The sequence below is a fragment of the Spermophilus citellus genome (genome assembly GCF_964194105.1).
Source record: "Spermophilus citellus genome assembly, chromosome: 15".
In the NCBI taxonomy this organism is placed as follows: Eukaryota; Metazoa; Chordata; class Mammalia; order Rodentia; family Sciuridae; genus Spermophilus; species Spermophilus citellus.
Window position 1 is genome coordinate 42,273,052 of NC_138195.1, and position 15,276 is coordinate 42,288,327.

The 15,276-nt window shown below is 41.1% G+C and overlaps 1 protein-coding gene across 1 annotated transcript in view; it reads left to right on the forward strand.

Moving 5' to 3' along the window:
- Nucleotides 1-14,241: 14,241 nt before the first annotated feature.
- The window catches only part of SIRT1 (sirtuin 1), a 31,927-nt gene continuing 30,892 nt past the window's right edge, over nucleotides 14,242-15,276 (forward strand). Inside the window, exon 1 of the mRNA XM_081267326.1 lies at nucleotides 14,242-14,779. Coding sequence (XP_081123452.1) covers nucleotides 14,368-14,779 — 412 coding nt within the window. The 5' untranslated portion in view covers nucleotides 14,242-14,367. The remainder of the gene's footprint in view (nucleotides 14,780-15,276) is intronic.

Below are 15,276 nucleotides of genomic sequence, written 5' to 3' on the forward strand. Positions count from 1 at the left end.
ACTGAGCAAATATAGTCTCCTTCATTAGTATAAAGGTCAAATCTGATGGGTAAAACTAGGAAACCCAATACTAAAAAATATCATCTGTGGGCTAGGAATATAGCTGGATGGTAGAGCACTATCCTAGCATGCAGAGAAGGTACTGGATTTGATCATAAGCACCCCAAAAATAAAAATAAATAATAAAAATATCAACTATACCACAGGAAGGGTCTCAGTGTAATCTTGATGCTGCTCTGCTTTGAGCCTTGTTTCTCAAATGAAGATTGACTCCTACCTACATATCTACTAAGGAAGAAAAATAGAGTCAAAGTGTCTTAATTATTTAAACTCATTTAAAACTAGTATGCTTGTGGTGCACATCTGTAATCCCAGCAGCTTGGGAGGCTGAGGCAGGAGGATTGCAGGTTCAAAGCCAGCCTCAACAACTTAGTGAGTCCCTATGCAACTCAGTGAGACCCTTTCTAAATAAAAAATAAAAAGGAGGGACTGGGGTTGTGGCTCAGTGGTAGCGTGCTCGACTAGCATGCATGAGGCACTGGGTTCAATCCTCAGCACTACATAAAAATAAGGAAAGAAAATAAAGTCCATCAACAACTAAAAATAAAAATAAAAAGGGTTGGGTATATGGCTCAGTGGTTAAAACCCTTGAGTTCAATACCTGGTACCCATAAATAAATAAATAAATGAAAGGGCTTTGGGTAATAGCTCAGCTACATGCAAGGTCCTGGGTTCAATCCCCAGCACTGCAAAAACCAAACAAGAATAATTTTAAATAGAAAAACTAGAAAAAAAAAACTATATAAGAAAAATGGAAAGGGTACACTATGGTTTGAATATCTTCACCAAAACTCATGTTGAAGTTTAATTCCCATTGTAAGGTATTAAGAGATGGAATCCTTAAGAGGTGGTTGGATCTTGAGGGGGTCTGCCTTCATGAAGTATACATTAATCTCTTCTTAGATTAATGGGTTAATGGGTTATCTTGAGAGTGGTTCTGTTATAAGTGCCAGCTTTGGCTTAGACACTCTCTCTCTCTCTCTCTCTCTCTCTCTCTCTCTCTCTCTCTCTCAGTACTGGGGATTGAACTCTGGGGCACTTAACCACTGAACCACATCCCCAGCCCTTTTTATTTTTCATTTGAGACAGGGTCTCGCTAAGTTACTTAGGACCTCACTAAGTTGCTAAGGCTGGCCTTGAATTTCTGCTCTTTCTGCCTCAGCCTCCTTAGTTCCTGGGATTACAGGTGTGCACTACTGTGCCCAACAGCTTTGACTCTTATGCACTTCCTCACCATGTGATGCCCTGCACCACTTGGAGACTCTACAGAGCATGCCATTAGGAAGAAGGCTCTCACCACTGTAGCCCCTGGCCTTGGATTTCCCAGTCTCAAGTATGATGAGCTGAACAAACCTTTATTCTTTATAAATGATACAGTCTGTAGTATTTGTTATAGCAACAGAAATGAGCCTACGACAAAGATTAAGAAATATGATGGTTTCTACATAGATCCTATGAAATATATACTACAGATATGAATTATACCCTGATATTTTATCTACTCTTGAGTTCTTTTAGTTTGACTTATAGGTAATTTATCTTAATGAGGTAACTTAAGTACCTATGAAGTATGACAATGTGGGGAACCACAGGCCGTGCACAATAGACTCATGGAATACTATATGAATGTTTCTCAACACTGGTATTTGGATGATATAAGATGCAGGACTGTCTCAAACATTGCAGGACATTTAGCCTTCCTAGTGTTCTGAACTCACAAATGCTGGTAGTGATCCCCAGTCATTATAACTATGGAAAACAACTCCATTTATTTTCAATGCTGAACAGGAATGAGGCAGTATGAATGAAAACTTCAAGACTGCTCCCATATTTTTTTCCTGCTCCCACATTTTAAAGATGAGGTAGCTGAGTTCCAGAAAAGCCACCAAACCAGGTTATCTTCACCCACTTCCAACTGTTCTGTCATTGTATGTAGCATTTATTCTTCTTTTTTGCTACTCAAAGTCAAAAACGGAGCAGTTCTCCATCGGTACCTACCACCTACATCTTATTGCCTTTCTTCTCTATTCCTCTTATCATTTTTCTGAGACAATATGTTAAAGAATTAAACCATTTTGTCCATTTATTTTAATAAATTTTTATTTAGCACCTAACATGTTTCAGTCTCTGAGCTAGGGACTGGGATATGGTGGTGAACGAAAGAGGGCCATACCCTTCCTTGTGGGTGAAGTGGGAGGGATTGACAGTTTTAAAATTAAATTACCAGGGCTGGGGATGTGGCTCAAGCTGTAGCTCGCTCGCCTGGCATGCGTGAGGCCCAGGTTCGATCCTCAGCACCACATACCAACAAAGATGTTGTGTCCGCCGAAAACTAAAAAATAAATATTAAAATTCTCTCTCTCTCTCTCTCTAACAATAATAATAATAATTTAAAAAATTAAATTACCATAACAGTCATATACCATCTATCAATGTTTCTATCAATGACAGGCCACAAATATAATGGTGGTCCTATAAGATTAAAATCAAGCTGAAAAATCCCTATTATCTACTAATATCATAGCTGTCTTAACATAATAGTTCAATGTATTTCTCACGTTTGTGGTGATGAGTGGCATAAACAAGCCTACTGTACTGCCAGTCATATGGAAATATGACATATGCAATTATGTATAATATGTAATACTTGGTAAGGATGATAAATGGCCATGTTACTGATTTATGTACCTACTATACTTTTATCATTATTTTGAAATGTAGTCCTTATACTTCTTTTTTTTTTTTAAGAGAGAGTGAGAGAGGGAGAGAGAGAGAGAATTTTAATATTTATTTTTTAGTTATTGGCGGACACAACATCTTTGTTTTATGTGGTGCTGAGGATCGAACCCGGGCCGCACACAGCGCGCTACCACTTGAGCCACATCCCCAGCCCTCTACTTGTTTTTTTTAAAGCTTACTATAAAAACGTGTGTCATGTTACACTGGCAGCAGTCTCGTACAGCTCACCTTTACTGGGTACCAATTCAATCTGCATAAATACACTCTATGATGTTCTCACAATGACAAAATCAGCATTATTCACAAAAGCTCAATGTGAAAAAGCTCCAAATGTTGTTAGGTAAAATGGTTAAACAGAGTTGTTTTTTGATTTTCCCGCGGTGTGTGATGATTTGCTAAGAGATGCTATGATGTATGTGGGGGTCCCTGCCTTCCCTAAAGAGAGAGGTGAGAGAGAATTTTTTAATATTTATTTTTTAAATTTTGGCGGACACAACATCTTTGTTTGTATGTGGAGCTGAGGATCGAACCTGGGCCGCACGCATGCCAGGCAAGCGCGCTACCACTTGAGCCACATCTGGGCTCGGGGCCTCTCAGCGTCACCAGTTGCTGTGTGTGTGCGGAGGACCGAGTTAGCTCACAATAAACACCTCTTTGCTGCTTACATCGATCTTAGTCTCTGGTGGTCTTTTGGGGGTCCCAAATTCGAGCATAACAGAAGGCTGAGGCAGAAAGATCACAAGTTCAAGGCCAGCCTCAGCAATTTAACAAGGTTCTGGGGCTGGGGATGTGGCTCAAGCGGTAGCGCGCTCGACTGACATGCGTGCGGCCCGGGTTCAATCCCCAGCACCACGCCGATAACTAAAAAATAAATGTTAAAATTCTCTCTCTCTCTCTCACTCTCTCACTCTCTCTTTAAAAAAAAAAAAAAAAAAAAAAAGTTTCTAAGCAATTTTGTGAGACCTTCTCTCAAAATTAAATTTAAAAAGGACTGGGGGATAGATCTCCTTGGTAAAGTGCCCCAGGGTTAGGGTTAGTTTAATTCCCAGGACCCCTCATAATTCCTTTGGAATATAGACTGAAAATACCAATTAAGTCCTAACCTTGAGTACTTAAACTGGAGAACATCAAGTAGTTTGACTCAGGATACACTAATTTGAATGTTGTAAGTATTTGCCTGGAAGGCAAGAGGCGGGCCTCCTCATTTCCTCCAAGAGCAGCCTGCACTGCCCATTGGAATAAGCTGAGGAACAGTTTTAAAATATAACCAGGGTCCCACCCTTAGAGATTTCAATGCAGTCAACCTCAGCATCAGGATTTTTACAAATACCCCAAAAGATTTTAATAACAAGTCAAGGTTAGAACTTATTGAACACCTGACTACCCTGAAAATTCCATTCTTTGGTCTTTACTATGGTGCCCTTCAAAGATTCACTGAGCATTTTTGCTCTAGAACTCTAGAAACTTCTATCACACCGTTTAAAATAAAATTTAAGATCCTACATTTCAATTTTAATTTTGGTTCCTTCTCAACCTTCAAATCACTCATGGGCCCGAACTCTGACCTAGAATCATTCTGCTTCTCTGCGTATCCCCTCTCCTGCTCTCAACTGAAATGGAGATCTGCTGCTCATGATGCCAAAAGTTCGGTCCTTGTCCCTGATGCCAATCTTTTAACAAGGACATGGTTTTGAGAAAAGGAGAAAAACAGGAACTCCTATCCCAAAGGCTGTGATTCTACTAGGATAGAGGTGATTCAGAGAAAAGGAGATTAGGGAGGAGAGAACAGGATGAAGAAGTTCAGGGAGAAGAAGATCGGGAAAAATAAAAAAGACAAGTAAGTTTCGAAGCCACAAGGGAAACAGGCAAAGCATCAAGTGAACCCCTGTCACACTGGGAAGACCATCCTCCTGCAAATCAGTCCCTGGGTTGGCTTTTGTGTGTTTTCAGATCAGCCCTCTTACAGTTCAGTTCGGGTTTTGTGTCTTCCCTTGTCCAGTTTCCTTGAGTTTGAGAGGGGAAGAACCAACCAAGGAGGGAAGAACAAGTGCCCCTTCTCCCCTCTTTGCCCTAAAAGCTGAACTCGATGTAGGGGAAGTGGAAATCCCAAGGCCATACTCAGCCTGTGTTCTAGCCTCAGGCAAAGCAAAGCTGCCTCCTTCCATCCCGTTTTGTTCTTTTTCTAATTTTAAAGGTCCCTTAATTTACAAAACACACACACACACACACACACACAGGCACCCCTTCTCCTTAAAAGTCTCTCTTGACCTGTTTAGGTTTTTCTAAAACTGATTTCCACACATGTATGCTGCACCTTGAGAGTGAGTTCATGGCAATACTCATTTGTTGTCTACCTACCGAGTTCAGGACACTAGGCTAAATGACATCAGAGAACTCCAAGTACCGCTTTTTAATTTACAGAATAAGGGGATTCCTGAAAACATTTAATATAACAGTGCTTTTCTTCCTTGGACAAGGCAGACACACATTTGAGAATTTGCATTATAAGAAGGTTAAATGTGTAAATTTTGAACTAATGTAAATTTCCCAGATTAAAAAATTCATTAAGACTCCGGGGCTGGAGTTTAGTGGTAGAGGGCTTATATAGAATGCACAAAGCCCTGAGTTTGATTCCCAGCACTGGGGAAAAAAAAATCCATCAAGAATTCCATGATTTCGAGACTGGGGAGTTCATTGTAAATATCGTTGATACTTTAGCTTCTAAACAGAAATCGCTTTGCCACAGTTCTTTGTCCAAATTAATCTTAAAATTTATGAAGTTTGAATTGTGAGATCTTCAGGACCCTTGTTTAAAATGAATGGTCCTGGGTTGGGGATGTGGCTCAAGCGGTAGCGCGCTCGCCTGGCATGCGTGCGGCCCAGGTTCGATCCTCAGCACCACATACAAACAAGGATGTTGTGTCTGCCGAGAACTAAGAAATAAATATTAAAAATTCTCTCTCTCTCTCCTCTCTCACTCTAAAAAAAAAAAAAAAAAAAAAAATGAATGGTCCTGTGGCCAAATTTTATGTCTGTGAAATTATTTGCCCATCTGGATTATTAGTTCTTGAACCTCAGGAATCTGCTGCCTCTTATCTCTGAATCTCACTTCTCCCCACATACATACTACAAAAAAACCCACAGAGTTTTTACACAAGGTTCCATAAATCTTTGTTGAATTTAGAACTGTTGGAGGGAAATGGATTATTTCACATGTAATCTGCCTTTCTAAAGTAATAAAGTGGGGCTGGGGATGTGGCTCAAGCGGTAGCGCACTCGCCTGGCATGCGTGCGGCCCGGGTTCGATCCTCAGCACCACATACCAACAAAGATGTTGTGTCTGCCGAGAACTAAAAAATAAATATTAAAAATTCTCTCTCTCTCTCTCTCCTCTCTCACTCTCTCTTTAAAAAAAAATAAAGTAATAAAGTGATAAAAGATGGCTGATAGGAAATGACTTTAATGGAGAATTAGGAAGCCAAGATATGATTACAGGTTATCCAGCCCTGTGCAGGCAGAGGAATCCTATTTCTGGCAATCTCCCTGTATCCACCCACCTGGAGACTGTGTTTACTAAGGGTCTATTATATGCCATGTCTGGTGTTAAAAGAGGGAAGGATGGGACATGAATAAAAACAATAAGATATACTTGTTAACCCGAAGAAATACATATTGTAGGACCAAGGTTTTCAAACTAGAGAACTGATGATTTTTAGGGGATGTGTAGGTGTGTAGAATTTTAACAAATTCTAAAAACTAATTTTAAGGAATTCTACTTTCAGGGCTGGGATTGTGGCTCAGCGGTAGAGCGCTTGCCTAGCATGTGCAAGGCCCTGGGTTCGATCCTCAGCACCACATTTAAAATAAAATAAAGGTATTGTGTCCATCTACAACTAAAAAACAAATATTAAAAAAAGAAAGAAATTCTACTTTCACACTTTAAATTTCTACATGTACCCTCTCATGCCATGACCCAAATTATTCTTCCCCATTTCCCCTTCACAACAACTCTTGTCCAGTTTACAAAGAAAAGTCATGACCCACCTCCATCTTGAATATTACTTCAGTGTGACAATGTCCACATACAACAATTCTAAGATGCCGCCAAGTCAATGGAAATGGCCCCTTTAACATTAATCCTCTTAGAACTTTCTGCCTTTCCCAGACATTTTCTGTTCACTAACTGGTTGGTTAGTGAGACCCTGTCTCTAAATAATATATACGTGTGTGTGTGTGTGTGTGTGTGTATATATATATATATATACACACACACATACACATATATACATACATACATATGGCTGGGGATGTGGCTCAGTGGTTAAACCCCACTTGGTTTTATTTCCAGTACCAAAAAAAAGAATTTAAGTTTTCAAATTCTCTTTCGTTACAATATTAATCCTATGATGTGTCACTGAATGGAAAAACACAATTGAGTAACTGATACAGTCCAGATACATTATACTGATTCTTTTAAATGTAACTGTAAAATCTCCTTGGGAGTACCACATTTTTCAAGTTTTTGACACTGAATAAAAACCATTAGTAAACACTTATTTAGAGTTTGTGTGGATTATTCATTATTAGCTAGAACATGCTTTATCAAATCATATCAAAACATCTATTTACTTACTACAACCCATTCATATTTGTTTTCTGTTTTGCTTGGCACATTACCAGGAACCAGGAACTTAGTGACTCAAAAAAGACACACTTATTATTTCAGTTTCCAGGAGTCAGAAATCTCAACAGAGTTGAACTGAGTCTTTTAATGGGGTCTCACAGGCTGCAGTCAAGGTGTAGTCTCAGATTTCAGTCTAATTTGGGGCTTGGGGTCATCTTTTAAGCTTTACTGGTTGTTGGCACAATTTAGCGCCTGTGGTTGTCGGACTGAGGTCACAGTTTGTTCACTGGCTGTAAGCCATCTTCTCTCAGCTGCGAGATGTACTTTCAGTTCTTTGCCATGAAGTGTTCTCACAAGCACTCTCACAGCATAGCATCTTTCTTAAGAGTTAACCAGAGACTCTCTTGAGTGTTCTAAAACAGTTCTATATAATACTGTCATCCCTCTATACCTGTGGAGGATTGGGTTCAAACCCTGGGGATATCAAAATTGTCAGATTCACAAGAGCCTTATATGAAATGGCATAGTATTTGCATATAACCTGCACATCCTCCTATATATTTTAAATAATCTCTGCATTATCTTAATACCTAATACAATGTAAACACTACATAAATATTTGGTATACTATATTGTTTAGTAAGTAATGACAAAAAAGTCTGTACGTGTTCAATATAGACACATGCTCAATACTTTAGATCCATTGTTAGCTGAATCTATTGATGCAGAACTTGAAGTCTCAGAGGGCTGATATGGAGAGCCAACTGCATAATCTAATTAAAGAAGTGTCTATCTCATCATATTCAGAGGTACTGCCCACATTCAAGGTCAGGGGATAATAGAGTATATGCACACTAGGGAGCAAGAATCCGGAGGAGGGCTGGGGATGTGGCTCAAGGGGTAGCGTGCTTGCCTGGCATGCGCGCGGCCCGGGTTTGATCCTCAGCACCACATACCAACAAAGATGTTGTGTCTGCTGAAAACCAAAATAAATAAATAAATAAATAAATAAATAAATATTTAAAAACTCTCTCTCTCTCTCTCTCTCTCTCTCTCTTTGAAAAAAAAAAAAGAACTGTGATGTAGCTCAGTGGTCAAGTGCCTCTGGTTCAGTCTCTAGTACTGCAAAAACAAAATTAATCAGATTCATATTAAACCAAAGTTGTTTTAACCTTATTTGACTGTTTAAAAACAATCTATTTTATGTGATACATCCTTTAATTTTTTTTTTTTAAATTTTCAGGGCTGGGGTTCAAACTCAAGACCTTGAGCATGCTAGGCACTCTACTACTGAGTTATATATCCAGCTCTCAAATGTAATTTTGATAATTAGGTTAATGAAGACTAACTCTGGTTAGAGTAAATGGTGGACATTTTCTGTACCTACACTGTCCAAACAGTAGCCATTAGCCATGTGTGGCTCCTGAGCTCTTTAAGCGTGGCTAACATAATTGAAGAAATAAAATTTTAATTTATAAACCAAAATTTACTAGCATAAATTTTATAATGCTGATTACATGTTGAATTATGATTTTTATATATCTATCCAAGTGAAATGCATTATAAAATTAATTTCAAGTGTTTCAAACTTTTTTTCAGTGCTGGGAATAAAATCTATGGCCTTGAACATGTTAGACAAGACCACTGAGCTACACTCCCCAGCCCTGTTGCTAACATTTTTAGTGTGGCTAATAGAAAAATTATAATTAGGTGGATGTGATGGTGCCAGTCTGCAATTCTGGTGACCTGGGAGGTTGAGGCAGGAAGATTACAAATTCAAAGCCAGCCTCAATAACTCAGTAAGGCCCTAAATAATTTAGTGAGACCCTGTAACAGAATTTTAAAAAGGGCTGGGGATGAGGCTCAGTGGTAAAGCACCTCAGAATTCAATTCCTCATACCAAAAGAAAAGAAAAAAGAAAAATTGTAATCATATGTAATTATATTTCTACTGGACTTCATTGTAGTATTCATTAGTGAAGCTAAATCTGCAACTTCAAGGCTTTGTTTGTGGTACTAAGGATTTAACCCAGGCATACTTTATTGCTAAGCTACATTTCAGCCCTGTTTTTCATTTTATTTTGTCACAGGTTTAAGTTGCTGAAACTGGCCACTGAACTTTCAACCCTCCTTCCTCAGCCTTCTGAGTATTACAGGTATGTGCTACAATATTCTGCTGGAACTTCAAGGTTTTGAGAAAAACATATTCAAAGTACTTGGTAAGTTTATTAAAAGTGTTGTATTGAGGGCTGGGGATGTGGCTCAAGCGGAAACGCGCTCGCATAGCATGCATGGGGCGCTGGGTTCCATCCTCAGCACCACATAAAAATAAAGATGTTGTGTCTGCCGAAAACTAAAAAATTCTCTAAAAAAAAAAGTGTTGTATTGAATTTAACAATATTTAATAGTCCTAAAACTTTCTTTAAAAAGGTGCCTCTGTTAGAAGAAAACTGTTTACAATTAGTAGTTTGTTGGTAAGTTGAGATGAACTTCCCATAAAATGAGAAAGTGACTCTCACAACTAACAAATCCTTTTGAAAAGGAGAAACTAATCAAATTGTTAGCTAGAAATTAATCAAAAGTGCTTTTTGAAAGCAAAGTGAATTGTGGTATAAAACTAGAAAGTTCAAAGAATTAGATGACATCAATATAACAAAATTCCTTCCATTTATGTCCATTTACATACATGGGTAAGGTATTTCAGAGCTAACTGATGCAGAAACTATCTTATTCTAGTAATAACTAATATTTATTCACAAAAATTTGGTGTAATTGAAATATATATATATATATATATATATATATATATATATATTTTTTTTTTTTTTTTTTTTTTTTTTTTTTGCAGGAGTGGTAGTGCTAGGGATGGAACCCAGGGCCTTGTGCATGCTAGGCATAGGCTCTACCACTGAGCCACACCCAGTGGAAAAAAAGATTTTAGAGTCAGGTGTGCAGGTGTGGTTGGTCTGAGCTCTTCATTTTCAACTGGGCTATCACTATTTTTCTTATTGATTCCTGGGATTCTTTTTAATATTAAAAGAAATGTACCTATACTATACAATAGAGTTAAGGTCTCCAACAGCTGGGCCAGGTGGCGCACACCTGTAATACCAGAGGCTCAAGAGGCTGAGGAAGGAGGATAGAATTCAAAGCCAGCCTCAACAATGGCAAAGTGCTAAGCAACTCAGTGAGACCCTGTCTCTAAATAAAATACAAAATAGGGCTGAGGATGTGGCTAAGTGTTTGAGTGTCTCTGAGTTCAATCCCTAGAAGTACCAAAAAAAAAAAGGATTCTGTTGCTAAAACCAACATTTGAAAATAATTGCCTATATGCTACTTTGCAACTTAACCTTGCTGATGAAAACTTGGCCCCTCATTCCTTTGGGAATCTTTATCATTTAGAGTCCAGGAACATTTGTCCTATGTACTAGAAACTCTAGGCCAGAGTTTCTCAACCATGGACTGTTAACTTTTTGAATAAATAATCCTTTCTTGTGGAGGGCTATCCTCTGTATTTGTAGAATGTTTTGGAGCATCCCTGGCATACACAGGCTGGATGTCAGTAGTACATCCTCCTCTCAGTTGTAATAATCAAAAAAATATGGAGGCTGGGGTTGTGGTTTAGTGATAGAACACTTGCCTGGCATGTTTGAGGCACTGGGTTCAATCCTTAGCACTACAAATAAATAAATAAGTGTATTGTGTCCATCTACAACTTTAAAAATATTTTTAAAAAGTCTCTGGATTGCCAAATGTCCTCTGGGCATAGGGGGACAAATCACCCCAGTTAAGAATGATTGATCTAGGGGCTGGGATTGTGGCTCAGCGATAGAGCTCGCCTAGCACGGGCAGGACCCAGGTTCAATCCTCAGCACCACATAAAAATAAAGGCATTGTGTTGTGTCCACCTAGACCTAAAAAATAAAAAAAATTCTTAGGAAAAAAAAAAAAGAATGATTGATTTAGGTCTATCTAATGCCATTGGAAGGCAGGTTGATTACTAGTCTATTTACTTTAGTTTGGAAGTCCCAGGAAATTTCAAATGGTGTTTGATAAGATATAGAATACTAAGACCTGTTGGGAAGTATATGTGTCTTACAACCTTGTCAAAAAGACAAAATAACATACATTAAGTCATGAAGGAATAGCATATGATAAATCTGTGGGCATATACAGGGTGTGCATGTGCATGTGTTCCTGAGTGTTTCTGGGGATCTAACACAGAGTCTGGAGCATGCTATGCAAGTGCTGTACCACTGAGCTATACCCACAGCCCAGCCTAGAGATTTAAAATAAAAGGATGTAAAACAGGAAAGTTAGCCAACTTAGGCTTCATGGGATGGTAGGGGCTTGATGAGGTCATCAGAGCCCAGGGCCTAGCCCTCAGCTTGGTAGTTTCAAAAAATTATAATGGAGTTGGGGTTGTAACTTGGGGTAGAGTGCTTGCTCAGCATGTTGGAGGCCTTGGATTTAAGCCCCAGATTGACCAAATTAATTAATTAAGTTAAATAAAATAGGGTTAATGTATTTAATAATATACTAAATAAGGGGCAATAAATAGCACTCATTCTAGGGATAGAAGTATGCAAAAAGAAAATAATATGTGGCACACACATGTCCCTTTTACTTTTTCACATTTTCCTTTGTCTCACACTGTGCAGCTTGGAGATCCTTCTATATAAGAACTTGAAGAGCTTCTCATTAAAAAAAATAGTCTACAATGTGAGAAGCTTATTTCAGAGTGTATTAATGCTAAAAATAATTATCAGGTGGTCAAGGCAAGTTTGAGATGATATCTGAAAAAAAAATGAATGTGACTGCAAACTAAAGATCAGAAAATGACTTGAGATTCAGGTAAGTTATGTGTAACGACTGGTAGAACAGATGTGTAGTTGGGAATTTTTTGTTTTCTGAATAAAATTTCTCTCTCATTTATCTTACCTGCATGCATACTGCAACTCTGAACTTTCAGCACACTAAAAATTATATTGATCATATAGTATTTCTTATAATTCACAAACACCACAAGTGGCCTACAATGTGAGAAGCTTAATTCAGAGTGTATTAATAAGGTGGTCAAGTTTGACACATAATAATATGCAACAGGATATATAAGCTTACAGACATCCTTTTCTTAAGAAAGCTAGGAGGAATTTTGTTTCTACTTTGATGGGATACAGGCTATCAAAACTTCATACAGTACAGTCCACTACTGTGGTTGAAAATCCAGTCATGAAATATTTTGTAGGATAAAATACACACAGTAGACAGAAAACTGGGCCAAATACATCAGCCAGGAGGAGTCATGCCTGTGTAGTCAGGAATCAGCAAGAGTGTAAAAAGGAAGGAATGACAATAGGATTTGGTCTTTGATTGGTTAGAGGAAGACTTCAAAGATGATTTTAAGGATTCTAGAATGAGAGATAATCACTTTCAGAAGGGAAAAGTAACTAGTTGTAAGGGGAGAGTCTCAAGTCTTACTTGAGATACTTTCAGATGTAGATGGGAACTTAGATATGTTTCCAACATTCTTTTTTTGAAGAAACAGAGCTTAAATTGATTGCCTAAGGGGACCCAGGTAATTGGTGCAATAAAGTCAGGGCCCATGTTAAATTTAAGGAATGCTGTACTATAAACTTGGAGAGGCCCCATACGTGCATAAAATGCAGCACTCCAGACCTATGCCATACCAAGCACTGGCTAAAGATCTATCATGTGTAACAAGGTCTTTAGTTAAGGCTAGCTATGGAGTTGACAGAGGCCCAGAATTCAGGTTTTTGAATTTTGTATTCCTCACTATACAGCCTAGTTATCTCATTTAATTACCACATAACCTTTTAAAAGGGGTATTGTCAATTTAGAGATGAGAAAAAAATGGGTTCAGAAAAAGAATGGACCACAAACATAAACCAAACAGATGTGCATAGGGGTCAAGTCCTGTTCTTTCTGTGCTCTCTTCCATGCTATCCCATTTGATCCATTACACTTTGAAGCAGGTACTGGGGATTGAACCTAGGGGCTATCATTGAACTACATCCCCAGCCCTCTTATTTTTGAGATGAGACTTCCGTAAGTTGTTCAGGCCAGCATCAAACTTGCAATCCTCCTGCTTAAGCCTACACAACCACAGTAATTATTCATGTGAGATAACCGTCTCAGAGGTGGGGATTCACCCACAATTTGGGGCCAATTCTGAGGCCAGAAAGCAGGCTGGCTAATCCCAACCCCCAGGCCAAAGGTCTTTCCAGGGGGACAAATGCCTTTAAGGATCCGACAATTCATACCACCCCACAAGTGACAGAGGGAAAAAGCAATTGACTAAGGAGAAAAATGTGCTAAAGGAGACTTGTCAGAATGGTGTGAGGACCCTGGGGCAGAAGCTGTGCCCTCTCGCCTCTACTTCCTACACTTTTAACAAAACCGACCCACTATCCAACATATTTCTGGAACCTAAGCCGCAGCCCGTTTCACTCCTTATCTCCTCTCAGGGGCCGTTTTAACCCTTAGCTAAATTTACACATGACTACAACGGGCAAGGTGTGCACTTCAGGCAGAAGTGGAACTCGCAGTGTGAACCGACTTCAGACACTCCGGCGGTAGTGATTTGAGGACGGTTTGAAAGAGAAGTTGAAAAGCCGCCAAGGGGCGAGTTTGGCTGCACGACACGCCGGCTACGGAGGGGTGGGGCCGGAGGCAGGCAAGGCCGCGCTTCCTCCCTGCCCCAGCAGAGCCGAAGACGCCCGGGCCTCCGCCCGCCACGTGACCCGCGGTGTTGTGGTCCGGCCCGCGTGGGTGGCGGGAGTGGCGGGAGGGCGGGGGCGGCGAGGGGGCGGGTCACGTGACGGGGTTTAAATCTCCCGCAGCCCAAGCCGCGGGGGCGCCAGTGCCGCGCGTCGAGCGGGAGCAGAGGAGGCGAGGGAGGAGGGCCAGAGAGGCAGTTGGAAGATGGCGGACGAGGCGGCGCTCGCCCTTCAGCCCGGCGGCTCCCCCTCGGCAGCGGCGGCCGAGAGGGAGGCCGCATCGCCGCCCGCCGGAGAGCCGCTCCGCAAGAGGCCGCGGAGAGAAGGTCCTGGCCTCGGGCGGAGCCTGGGCGAGCCCAGTGGGGCGGCCCCGGAGCGAGAGGTGCCACCGGCGGCCGGGGGCTGCCCGGCGGCTGCGGCGGCGCTATGGCGGGAGGCGGCAGCGGCGGGTGGGGAGCGAGAGGCCCAGGCAACGGCAGCGGCCGGAGAAGGAGACAATGGGCCGGGCCTCCAGGGCCTATCCCGGGAGCCGCCGCCGGCCGACGACTTCTACGACGACGACGACGAGGAGGGCGAGGAGGAGGAAGAGGCGGCGGCGGCGGCGATTGGGTACCGAGGTGCGCAGGGCGCGGGCGACCTGGACTGCGCATCCCCCTTTCCCTCTCTGGGGCCCCTCCTAGCGTCAGGTTGGGGGGGTCTTTGGGGCGGGCGGGGGGTTCGTGGCTGGCTCCGCGGCGTCCCCTTCTCCACTACCGCCCTCCGTTCGCCTGCGCCCTTAAGGGCTGTGGGCCGTGCTGCGGGAGCTGTGCGCCGACTTGCTCCCTCCCTTCACTCAGTCCGCGGCCCGCCTGGGCTGCTTTGCGCAGTCGCCAGGTCTGCAGGCTCTCGCAGTTGTTTCTAAAATAACTTTATTGCTTCTCTCCTACCCTCTTACCATATTGCTTTTGTTAAAGGTTTTTATTCTTTCCTCCCCCCTTCTTCAAGTACACTGAAGTCTGCAACTTCTGGCTGTCCGGTCAATCGACCTTTTGCAATTGCTTTTGCAAGCTGACTGACACCTGTGCTATGTTTTTGAGAGTCACTGGTTTTCACCTTAAAAAGTTTGAGATTTTAA